A 13,299-nucleotide genomic window follows, 5' to 3' on the forward strand; every position below is an offset into this window, starting at 1 on the left:
TGTTTTTGTCTTACTATCTTGGTTGATGGTAGAGTAGAATGGAATGGGGAGTTCCAGAAATTGCCTCTTGGCCCTTACTACCACTATTTCCCCCAGTCTATGGGCCAGTCACTAAGTTTATTCATTCCCACTGTACATTCTGGGACTGGGTAAATTATCACAAGATGGGGCCATGTCTCACTAGACGCACTGTTAAATGGACCCCGACCAAGATTCTTTCTCACTTGACTTTCATAATTTCCTAGTTTGATTGGCATCCAAAGTGGCAATTTGGGAATCAACGTTAAGTTTAGAGCTAGTATCTAATAATCCTTAGGCTGTTTGGGCATTTCGTCTTCCCCAGACCTTGGGAACCTTTAGGGGAAAGTTTACTATATATACCTATGCCCCATTGCAAAACTTTTGCTCGTTGAGACCTGGCCTGGCCTTCTTGTCAAGTTGAGGTGTTTTGGACTGTGAAATGGGTTAGGTCCGAGAGCAGGATAAGAGGTGTGAACCCCTACTTTGGCTGGTTAGGTTTGTGTCTGGAAGACTATTAAATGGTTGGGGGGAGTAGTAGTACTAGTGTCAGTACCTGTCTAACTTCAGGGGGGATAATGCAAATCAAGATGAGCCCAAGGCTAATCCCTATGAGGTGGAAGTCAGACATACCTCCACTCTCCAACCTTTTTACCAATTCTGAAACCAGCCGTCCCTTCCATGGTACTCTCTACTTCTCTCCTGGGTGTGATAATCCATTGCAATGGCCACACAGAACTCATAGACTACTTACAGGTAAGTGGTTTATTAAGGAACAGGGTACAACTCAGGATTGGGATCAAAAGGCTACAACTTAGAATCAGGATCAGGATCAGGAAGCATGTAGGCAAAGTTCCTTCTTCAGTGCAGGACAGCTTTCTCAGCTCCTTTTGAACTTGCAGGCCACCTCTTAGCCCCCTGAGTACAGGCTCCTCTTGACCCCCTGAGGACAGAATCCTCTTGACCCTGCCGTCTGCCACCACCAGCTGTGCCGCTGGACCACTTCCAGGCCTCTCGCTGTCTTCAGTGTTACAGCCTTTGACCAGTGTTACAGCTCTTTAGCAGGTGCCTTGTCTCCTCCCTCTCTCTGCTTCTTTCTGCTTTCTTCCTTCTGCTTTTTCCTGCTGCTTCTCTTCTTGCTTCTTTTTGTCTGCCTTTCTTCCTGCTGCTTTCTATTCTTGCTTCTTTCTGTCTGAAAAGCCTCTGCATATATACACAAACTCCATGTCAACCTTAAGGCATGGCATTCCCATCAGGGTCATGAACTAACCAATCCCTTCTTGGTAGGCCATAGATACTTCATTTACATAGTAGGTATGATGGGGCTACAACTCATTTCATCTACATAGTCTATTGACCAATCCTTGCAAGGTGCATACCAACCACAGGGCAGGTTGCAGCCCAGAACCAGATAAAAACTATCAAATCCAAGGTGTTTATGGCTTACCCAGGAAATGTCAACCTGGACAAAAGCAACAAGCCCCCGGGGCAGAAAACTAAGGCAAAGGTAACTCATCAGAGCTTAGGGAAAAAATCTTTCAAGCTGTTTTTCCAAAGAACCAAGGCAAAAGACCACATAAAGGAACTCATTTCACTATAAAGACCTAGAAGCTTTCTACTTGTGAAAGTCAAAGAACATCTGTCTCATTTCTAAAGAGCTGTAATCATTTAGTCATTGCCACAGATATTTGTGAGTTAAAATCCTGTGATTACCATTTTGTCCCTATAGTTTATTGTGGTAATTGTGTTCACCTTGTCTCTAATGGTAAAGTAGTATTAGTTCAATTTTACCACTCTGGGATCCCATTGTTCCTTTTGAGAACAGTGAACCAAATCCCTTTGCCTCTTCTCCCCCACTCCCATTTCTATCCAGCTCTGAAGTCAGCACACACAAGACTTTTCAAGGGTATCATGCCCCCTCACCAATGCATTCTCAATGCTTTGGTGAAAGGAATGGCTTCTGGATTTTTCAGGGGTGAAGTTTGGCTAAACATATTGCATCTTGTAGATCAATTCCCATTTCCTTTAACCTTAGAACTCATTTCTCTACAGCAATGGTTCTTAAAGTGTAGCCTGTGGACCAGCAGCATCAGCATTACCTGGTGTTATGGATTGAATTGGGTCCCCCCAATGATATGTTGAAGTCCTAACTCCTGATACCTGTGAATGCGATCTTGTTTGGAAATAGGCTCTTTAAAGATGCTACAAGCTAACATGAGGTCATACTGGAGGAGGGTGGGTTCTAATCCAATGTGAGTGGTATCCTTATGCAAGAGGAGACGAGAGTCAGACAGATACAGAGGTAAAAGCACCAAGGATCATTGACTGTCACCAGAAGCTAGGAGAGATACATAGAACAGATTCTCTCACAGAGTTCTCAAAAGGAATCAACACAGCTGACACCCTGATTTGAACTTCTGTCCTCCAGAACCGTGAGACAATAAATTTCTATTCTTATAAGCCACCCAGTTTGTGGTGGTTTGTTACAGCAGCCCTAGGAAACTAATATACGTGAGAACTTGTGAAAAATGTAAATTCGAGGACTCCACCCTAAGTTTACTAAATTAGAGACTGGGGATAGGCCCAGCAATCTGACTGATGTATGCTGGAGTTTTAGAACCACTTGCTGGAGTATGCCAGGGAATTCTAGCCAAGGCTGCACACACTGGTAAAGGCAGCCAAAGTCGATCCAAGGCTACCTCTGTGGAGGAGGCATTTAGGGGCCTGAGAGAATATAGCGGTAGTGGCTCCATGAGGGGGTTCAGAAGGTCACAGATAGTGATTTGGGGGCTGCTTAAATCAGGTCTAACAGCATCTGAGGCAATGCTACAGCGCAGAAGTTGAAAAGTATTTAGGCAGGAGGGGGCTGAATCTTTCAGATGAGGGAAGCTGACAAAAACCCCTCAGCCAGTATTCTCTGGCAAATGAAGTGTGCTCAAATTTGGAGATTCAAAATTCTCAGCCTCATTTATGCCTGCTCAAAAATTCCAATCCCATATTTCAGTTTCTGACTCCTTCCCTAAAAGCTTAATTTCCTTGGTGTGCAAGATTTAGGAGGTTTGGCCATTTAATTGGTACTGAAACTGCTCTTTTGGGCTGTAAGAAGAAGTTGAATGATTCCACAATTTTGATAATCATTATTGTTGTCCTAGTGGCTTAGTGATAGCTACTCGATCTCCCAATGCCTTGCCTTCCACATGTCCATAACCCCATGCCTGCCACTGGTGCTAGTTTGAAAAGTTTTGATACCATCACGTGCCTTAAGTTACCTGTGTCCTATTTCATTCTGGCAAGAAGGTTATCCCGGAATCCTTTGTATGTATACGTGTTTTCTAGGTCTACATTTGGTACCAATTACTTTGTCAGGGTTCCTGTAGAAAACAGATAAAACTCTCAGATTAGGATAAATCTAGGAGAGTTTGATAAAGGGCAATTTACGAAGTTGTAGTTAGGTTGTAGGGAAACCACAAATGATAATATAATATTCTGGGGTTAAAAATAGTGGAGCTGTTTATACCCCTAAGTTTGGGAGGCCCAAAAGAGGGAGTGATCACTGGAACCTGGAAGACAAGAAACAGTGATATCTGGTTAAAGATCATAGCCAGTCTGAGGTGACCCAGACAGAGGGAGCCGGAAGAGTCAACGCCTCAACTTCACTCACCTTCCTCCCTCAGCTGGGACTTCTCATTGGACAAACTCAATTAGAAGACAGAGAGCAAGGCATCCTATGATCTGGCCCAAACAGATTAGTCTCCCAGGGTAGAGAGCAAGATGTAGAAGGGTAGAGATGAATCTGGAGGTGCAAACAAAATGTATCTGGCACAGAAGGCCTCTCTTAGGTGACATTTGATCAGAGGTGTGAATGAGAAAGGGCCGGCCAGTCAGAAGGGCTGGAAAGCACAATGGCCTTAAGGCTCGCTCACAGAGGATGTGTCTGGAGAACAGGAAATGAGGAGAAAGACTAGTGGGATCAGTGATATATGCAGGTACCTCATCATATTTAGCTTTGTAAACCATGGTGAACATTTTGGTTTGTATGGTATAGTGGTTAAGCACTACAGCTGCTAACCAAAGGGTCGGCAGTTTGAATCCGCCAGGGGCTCCTTGGAAACTCTATGGGGCAGTTCTACTCTGTCCTATAGGGTCACTATGAGTCGGAATCGACTCAACGGCACTGGGTTTGCTTTTTGGTTTTATTCTACTAGGGAAGTTTTTGGAGGAAGTAACATGATCTGATTTATATTTATATATACATATATACACACACAAACACAGATACACTGGCTGACGTGGAGAATGGATTAGAAGAAAAGCAAGAGTAGAAGCAGAGAATTAAGAACTTATGTACTCTAGGCAGAATAGGTGATGGTGGCTCGTACTAAAGTGTGGAGTGGAGAGTGGAGTGTCAGAAAGGAAAGAGAAGGAAATTGACTTTCCTCACTTTTATTCCCCTGGTGTTTGGCCTTCTCATAGTACACACTAAGTAAGTACTTATGGAATGATTGGGATTAAAAAATTCTCCTCAGTAGAATGTATTTATCCATCTAGCTCCTACGGCTAGTATAATGCCAGCCCTACAGTAAATGTTGCTGAGTGAAAATTGTGTTGCAAATGGAGAATTGGGGGCAGGTGGGGGGGGTGGGTGGGGAGGGAATCCTAGAATTGTAGTATTTGAAAGCATATTAGGTGTTATCTAATTTAATCTCCTAATAAAAAAGATGAAGTCTGGGATTTTTGTTGGGTAGCTCACCCTGTGTGTAGTCAAATCCTTCAATGTTCCAGCTTCCTCAAGCTCATGTCCTCTCCAATCTCTGGGATGCCATTCCCTTCCTCACATCAAGGTTTATCTCCTTAATTCTTAATTGTAATTCTTTTTCTTGGGGAGGCTGTAAATTAAACCTGAAAGGAGCATTGATTTCATTATGTGAGTAGTTTAGGAAGACTACATCTTTAAAAACAGCTTCTCTTTTGCATTCATAAACTTTGCAGAGCTTCTTCATAAGTGAAAAGAAGGATTTGGGTTGCATAAAAGAAGCATGTCATTTTATTTCTATAATAACAGAGAAAAATAGTAATTTTGTGTGTGGTTGAGTTGATGTAGTGATTATAAAGGTAATTACTTTTCTGTAATTAAAAAATCACTCTTTTTAAAACTAGATCATTGTCTCATGGAATGCTTCGTGAACAGAAGAAATATCTGCTCAAAGTTCCCTTGTATGAACGTCAAATTCGGTGTCCCAGCCTACCTTCATGTTTAGATTTTGAAGAATTTGTCGAGAGTAAGGGAGGAATTCCAGGAAATACTGATGTTCGAACATGGGCAATTAATATGTGGATGAAGCATAGACCTCAGCCTAAAGCCGCACAAAAGAAGGTTGTTAAAGTATCTCTCTTAAAAGACAAGCCTGAAGAGAAAGCACCTCTAAAAATAGAATTAAGTGATTCTTTGGAGTCTGATCTTCCTCCAGAGGTCATTAAATATTATGAATCTGAAGTGGAGATTTTGACTGAAGAAATAAATAATAAGAAAACATTTTCTGCATTTTCATATTGTAGACGTGGAGCTATTTATAGGAAACTGGGCAAGTTAAAGAGTGCCTTGAGTGATCTACAGGAAGTAAGTTGTCTCTAACATAATAACAATATTCACTTTGACACTTGCTGTGAATTATATAGTAATTTTTTACTATAACTTTGAGCAGTGGATAGTTGCACTATAACACAAGGGATGTGTAAGTAAGTATAATTATTGGTGTTTTCAAATAATTTTGAAAGCACTAGATTTTGTTAGATTGGGAGGTATTATGTTATGCTATTCACTCACTGGAGCACTGGTGGCACAATGGTTAAGAGCTACAGCTGCTAACCAAAAGGTCAGCAGTTGAAATCCACCAGCTATTCCTTGGAAACCCTATTGGGCGGTTCTACTCTGTACTATAGGGTTGCTATGAGTTGGAATCGACTCATTGGAAATGGGTTTGGTTTGGTTTTGGTTTATATACTTACTAAACCATTGAAATCAATAATGTTTGAAAATATTATGTTATCCTTGCTTAATTGAATTAACTTGATTAATTGAATTTATATATATATTATCTAGGCTATATCCTTGGAGCCATTGTTTCTCAATGCCTATTGGCACCGACATTTCATTTATCTTTTCCAAGACAAAATTAATGAAGCTTTGGATGACTTGAATTTTATAAATAAATATAATAAAAATAATGCAGGTGGGTTGTCTGTGGAGATAGGCATATTATCTATATCTTATCCTAAGCTTTTGCCTTTTACCAGTACTGTAATGATAAATGGAAACCCTGGTGGCGTAGTGGTTAAGAGTTCAGCTGCAAACCAAAAGGTCAGCAGTTCGAATCCAGCAGGGGCTCCTTGGAAACCCTATGGAGCAGTTCCACTCTGTCCTATAGGGTCGCTATGAGTTGGAATTGACTCAACATCAACGGGTAAGGCATGCACATAATGATAAATCAATGTATATAAGTCCTAAAGAAAATGATTGTGACTTTCCTAAATTAAATTTTTTATTGTTGATATTGTAAATAAGACTCATAGGATATTATATTGTTTTCAAAGTACTCATCATGGTTTGAAATATAAGTGTCATTGATATATACTACAGTAAATCAGTTCTTCACTGCTCATCTCAAAAGAGGGATATGAACTTAAAAATTTTAGTTATAGAGACTTAAAGGGGAACAATCAGAAGATGGCAATATAAGTAGCTTTGTGTTCTTGTCCCTCCTGCCCTTCCATCGGAAACACCAAAAAGTAAACAGAAACTGGTAGAACCAATTTTGTCAGAATTCTGGAAACTGGTCAAAGATTTATAGCAACTAAGTGAATGCTGAATCACGAAACAGGCTACTTTAAAATGATAGGAAAGTGTTGGTGTTCTATGTACGCCTCTGTCCCCCCCCCGCCCCCCCGCCCATTCAGTGCCTATCTTAAAACTGTGGTAGCTTATATTCTCAGAGTCTACTGACCCTGGTCTTTGACTCCAGAGGGAATACAGCAGACTTTGTTTGAAAATTACTGTGTGTGTGCATCTGTTCTAACCTCTCTGGGTGTTGCCTGAAGGACTGATGCAAGGCATTCAATTCTATTTTGCCGTCTCAGAGCTCATGCGAGGCAGAAAAGTGACAGGCATTGCCCAAAAACTGTAACTGGCTGTAGTTGCCTGGAACAGAAAAATGCAGGGTATGCAAAGCAGGTAGGCTCTAAATGGCTAAAAATCTTTATTTTTTATTTGGGTTTATTGGACTATTTTTAAAGCAATTGCGTATGTAAAACTTTGAGTAGGCTTTTTGGATATCAGGTTTAAGCCTGCTGTGAAGAAATAAACAACTTGGGGCCAAAACACAGAGGCCATCTTTAGCTCATTTATATAACAGTATATACCCAAAGGAAAGCCTGGTGGTGTAGTGGTTAAGAACTATGCTGTTAACCAAAAGGTCAGCAGTTCAAATCCACCAGGTGCTCCTTGGAAACCCTGTAGGGCAATTCTACTCTGTCCTTTAGGGTCACAATAGGTCGAAATCTATTCAATGGCAGCGGGTTTGGGTTTTTTTTTATCCAAAAGAAAATAGAGATCAACAGATAATTGCAGGCCAGTGTTCATAGCATTATTCACAATAGCCAAAAGATGGAAATAACCCAAATGCCCATCAATGGATGAATGGATAAACATACAATGGAATATTATTCAGCCATAAAAATAATCAAATTCTGATACATGCTACATGATGGATAAACCTTGAAAACATGCAAAGTGAAATAAGCCAGCCACAAAAGAACAAATACTGTAGTACTCCATTTACACTAGGTTTTTTAAAGAGAAAGCAAAATAGTTGTTACCAGTGGTTGGAAGAAGGAAATGTGGAGTTATTGTTTACTGGGTGCAGAATTTCTGTTTGAAGATAGTGGTGATGGTTATACAGCATTGTAAATATATCGAACGCAGCTGAATTGCGTGCTTAAATTGCTTAAAATGATTGATTTTATGTTACATATGTTAAAAAGTACACACAAAAAAAAGATTATGGAAACAATTTAGACCTACAGAAAGGCAAAAGGTAATTTTTGTCTCTTCAAATTGAGAATATTTTTAATCACAAATGAGTATTTACTCAGCCAGGAGAACAAATTTGGCAGTATCGAAATTAAAAAGAAAAAGCTTAAATGTTTAAGGAAGTGTAAGGAAGTGTAATAGAGAAAAACTATTCTGAGACTGCATTTTTGGAGGGAGAGAGACGGTTTTGAAAATTTGCATAGTAAAATGTTCATAACATTAAAATTTACCTTTTTTTAATCTTCTCTAGAGGCATATTTGTCAAAGGCTGAAATTTTCAGGCGGAAAAATGACATTACTTTGGCAATTCTAAACTATACCCAGGCAATTAAATGCAAGCCCACAGTCGCTGATACGTATTTCAGGAGGGGTGAGATGTACGAAATATCAAACCAGGTGTTGGCCATTGATGACTTTTCTAAAGTAAGCTTTATCACATTTAATACTGCCAATTACGTATTTTAGATCTTAAGTTTCTCATGCTGGTAGTATAACAAGTTTTTGAAAGTCTTTTCATATAGGTTATATAGTCAAAATTAGTTTATTATAGCTTAGGAGCTAGAGTTTTTATTACTGGAATTGATACTAACACTATATCAATGATTTTTTTAGTACTCATGAATGCATGTATTCACATTAAAGATTTGTGTGTTGGAGGCATTGAAACAACTGAGGGGACCTGAATTTTCCAGCTCTGTCTTTTGAACCCTGACATGGTGGTTGAAGAAACCTTTGAAAATTGCTTCTTCCCCTCAAACAATGCAGAATATTTTCTACTTTTTAACCTGAAACAGCATTTATTCTCTTCCTCAGTGAGCCTGTCTGCTTTCAAAGAAGCAGTGTTCACTGGTTTGTTATTCATTCAGTTACTCAAATATTTTTTGACTAAGGCACTGTTATGTAGTGAATAAATCGTGGTGACTAAAACAGACATGTTTCCTGATTACATGAGCATATAGTTAAAAGAAAGAACAGATATTAAAGAAATAAGTGCATACATAGATGCATAATTAGAAATTATGATGCTTACTATAAAGGAAGCAGAGATGGTGAGGGGGATAATTTATGCTTGGTTGAAGGATGTCAGGGAATGCACCTTGAGAAAGTGAATTTTTAGCTGACCTGGACTTCAGGATAGAGTCAGGGCAAAATATTCCCTTCATTGCAGCAGAGCTGTAATCTTGGTCTCCTGACTCTTACTCTAAATTCTTAGTTCAATTGAGAATTTAGAAGATAGTGTGTAAATAATTTATTTCTCCATGTTCCCAACTTCTCTGTTTTTTAATCCATGATGATTGTCATTCTTCTCCTGGAGGAGGATATTTGTAAGTTTGGTAATTTTTGGTCTAAAAGTGACCAAAAACCTCTTTTAGATTTTCTATTCTGTTTATTTCCTCCATCTGGCACCAACAGTTTAAAATAGATTAATGCAGAACCTTGAGGTCAACCAAGTTTAAAAATCTTTTAGTTTTTTTGTTTGTTTATTTGTTTTGTTTTAAAAATGCTTGGTAGCTTCCTTCGTGCTTTGATTTTTTTCTGCTACTAGAGATGAGCTTTACAACTCACTACAGGGTCTCTATGAGTCGGAATCGACTCGACGGGGCAGTAGAATTATACAGTAATTTAGTCTGTTCCACTGTTTTGCCTCATATGTAAATGAGAAATAAATGAACTATGCTTGTACTAATTCATTTCTTTTTACCATTTTAGAGACTGAGTAAATCTTTATTTGATTTGATTGAATCAGCCTTGGTATGGTTTAGTATCTGTCATCATCACTTATGATAAAAAGCTGTAATATATTCAATATATTCAATGTCTATTCTAATTGAACAATTCACTTGATTTTTGTCAGTAAAACTTTCAGTGGGCTAAAGACTTGGCTTCTTGTATATGCTAGGTTTTCTCTCTGTCTCTCAGAAAAACCTCCCTTTTCTGGAATTTGATAAGGAATGGATTTTCTAAAGACATGGTCTCGATTAGATGCAAATCTGGAAGTTTTGGAATCTTAAAGTGGCTTGCTTTTATGTAATATGAAGTTACAAACAGTTGTAGTCTATCTAACCTGCTGCGGGGTTATATACTTTTTTTTTTAATTTATTATACTTTTATGTGCTCTCCCCGTATAGTGTATTTTTTATGATCCCAAAAGAGCAGATGCACTAATGAAACGTGGGATGTTTTACTATGAAAATGAAAACTGGATTGCAGCCATACAGGATTTTACAGCCTTGTTAAATATAGACCACCAAAATTACCATGCATGGTAAGAATTCTTTTAGGTATGTTTTTTGAAATTATTTTTTTGAGACACATTCTCAGAGAAGTGAATTGTCGAAATACATCCGGTAGCCCTTTAAAAATAATGGATCAATTTTCAGTGCCACCAGTGAATGAAAACCCTCAACAGTAGTGGGTTATTTAATTTAACAGGCATAAAATGACATTTCAGTTGTTTCCTTTGCATTTTGTAAATACTAGTTAGGTTGTCAGTTTTTAGAGCATTGGCCTACTACCTGTGTTTTTTCTTTCTTGAATTTCTTTTTTGTATCCTTTGTATTCGTTGAGTACAGAGAACAGTTTCTATAATACCTTTCTGTAATTTGAATATTATACTTTGTTCTTCCAACTTTATTGTACATATTTCTCACTTTATTGCTTTCCTTTTAATCTGTGAAGCTTAAAATGTGTATATAGTCATACCTGCCCATCTTTTGACTTACAATTTTTGTTTAATTTTAAACCATTTGATAGCATAATAAAACATACATCCAGAAAAATGTACAAAATAGAGATGCACAGCTTAATGATTTATCACAGTGTAGCCACCAAGAAACAGAACATTTCCAGCACCCTACCAGCCCCTCTTGGGCTGTCACCTCCCCCAGAAGGTAACCACTGTCCTGACTTTTATTTTAATCGCTTCCTTGTATTTCTTTATAGTTTCATCACATAAGCATGTGTCCCTAAACATTCTTTTTTTAGTTTTACCTGGTTTTTGAAATTTTATATAATGAAATAATACTGTAGGTATTCTTTCATGTCTATCTTTTTTCACTGAATTCTATGTACTATTGCTCGTGGCTCTAGTTGGTATTTTTTTTTTTTGGTGTGATATTTGCATGAATATGTTAAAATGTATCCATTCTACTTTTGGTGGACAGTTGAGTATTTCTCATTTTTGATAATTTATGAATACTATTTCCATGAACATTCTTGTACAGATTTCTTGATGCACATATGCACACATTCTTGTTGAATGTACAACTCGGAGTGTTCAGTGCTAGGGCCAAACTGATTTTTCAGACACCTATACTGAGTATATATGGTTGTCAAATTTTAGCCATCCTCGTGGGCATGTAGTAGTATCTTGTTGGGTTTTAATTTTCATTTCCTTCATTACTAACAAGATTGTGTATTTTTCATATGTTCATTAAACATTTGTATTTCCTCTTGAAATTCATGTCTCTTGGGTTGTTTGTCTTATTGATTTGTATGAGTTCTTATACATTCTTGGTATGGGTCCTTAGTTGGTTGTACTTGCAGCAAATTTTTTTTTCCCAATTCTGAATTGTCATTGCACCCTTTATTGTCTTTTGATAAACATAGTTCTTAAAATGTAATGTAGTCTAGTTTAGCAGCCTCTTATATGAACCCCTAGAAGGTTTATTGTTTGTTTTACCTTTCAAATTTTGGTTTATAGTATACTTGGAATCAATTTTTGTTTTTGGTGTGACGTAGGGATCAAATTTTATTTTTCTATATGCATATTCAATTTTCCCAGCAACATTTAAATAACGGCTTTTTCTTTCCCACTATGCTCTGTAGTGCTAGCTTTGTAGAAAATAGAGTGCCGCATATAGATGAATCTATTTTTGAGTCTCTTTTTCCTATTCCTTTGGTCTTTTCTTAAAATCTATCCTTGCATCAATAGCATACTGTCTTAATTACTGTAGTTCTATAAGTCTTGATATCCAGGACAAGCCATTTGATCTTTTCAGGATTATCAGAGCTTTCCTTGACTTTTTGCATTTCCAGATGTGTTTTGTTCTGTTGAATTATATAGAAATTGGCTTTTTAAGACCAGACTTACTGATCTCACAGAGACTAGAGAAATCTGAGAGTATGGCCCCCGGACACCCTTTTAACTCAGTACTGAAGTTGCTCCTGAGGTTCACCCTTCAGCCAAAGATTAGACAGGCCCGTAAAACAAACAATAATACATGTAGCTCAACCATGTATATGAGACTAAATGGGCACACTAGCCCAGAGGCAAGGATAAAAAAGCAGGAGGGGAATGGAAATGGGGAGTCCAAGGTCAAGAAGGAGAGAGTGTTGACATGTCGCGGGGTTGGCCACCCATGTCACAAAACAATATGTGGATTAATTGTTTAATGAGAAACTAATTTGCTCTGTAAACCTTCATCTAAAGCACTAAAAAAAAAAAAATAGCTTTTTAATAGGTCAAAATAGTAAAACTTAAGAATTTCACATGGTTTAACCTAATGGAATCAGCTTGGTGATTTTCATAGTAACCTCTTTGTGTTTTGACTCAAGTTGTAGTAAATCTACAGACCAAAAAACCAAACCAAACCAAACCACACCCAGTGCCATTGAGTCAATTCCAACTCATAGTGACCCTATAGGACAGAGTAGAGCTGCTCCACAAGGTTTCCAAGGAGCAGCTGGTGGATTCGAACTGCTGACATTTTGGTTAGCAGCCAGGCTCTTAACCACTCCACCACCAGGGCTCTGAATCTACAGACTAAAAAAAAAAAAAAAAAAAAACAGACTAGTAGGAGGAAATTCTACATCTTTTACAATATTGAGTGTCTCCATCCATGCACGTGGTACGTCCTCCATTTTCTTTAGATTTTCATTCATTTTGCACAATAATATTTCATCGTTTTCTGTAAAGAGCTTTTAAGTACATCTTTTGCTTGATTTATTCCTAGATATTTGGTATTGATTGGTAGTATTTTAAGTACTAAACCCAGCACACAAAAAAAAAGTGTTTAGTGTAATTTTATTTTTAGCTTTTTGATGCTGGTATATAGAAATGAATTGCTATGTGTATATTGAACTTGGAAACCCTGGTGGCGTAGTGGTTAAGTGCTACAGCTGCTAACCAAACGGTCGGCAGTTCAAAACCGCCAGGCGAAATCGACTCCACGGCACTGGGCTGAGTATATTGA

At 38.1% G+C, this 13,299-nt stretch overlaps 1 protein-coding gene across 1 annotated transcript in view; it reads left to right on the forward strand.

Annotated features, from left to right (window-relative positions):
• The window catches only part of TTC6 (tetratricopeptide repeat domain 6), a 248,623-nt gene that overhangs the window by 160,351 nt on the left and 74,973 nt on the right, over positions 1–13,299 (forward strand). The window contains exons 9-12 of the mRNA XM_003408458.3: positions 5,176–5,635; positions 6,119–6,248; positions 8,355–8,527; positions 10,234–10,370. Of these exons, the coding sequence (XP_003408506.3) occupies positions 5,176–5,635; positions 6,119–6,248; positions 8,355–8,527; positions 10,234–10,370 (900 nt within the window). The remainder of the gene's footprint in view (positions 1–5,175; positions 5,636–6,118; positions 6,249–8,354; positions 8,528–10,233; positions 10,371–13,299) is intronic.

This window comes from Loxodonta africana, chromosome 10 (genome assembly GCF_030014295.1).
Source record: "Loxodonta africana isolate mLoxAfr1 chromosome 10, mLoxAfr1.hap2, whole genome shotgun sequence".
Classification (NCBI taxonomy): domain Eukaryota; kingdom Metazoa; phylum Chordata; class Mammalia; order Proboscidea; family Elephantidae; genus Loxodonta; species Loxodonta africana.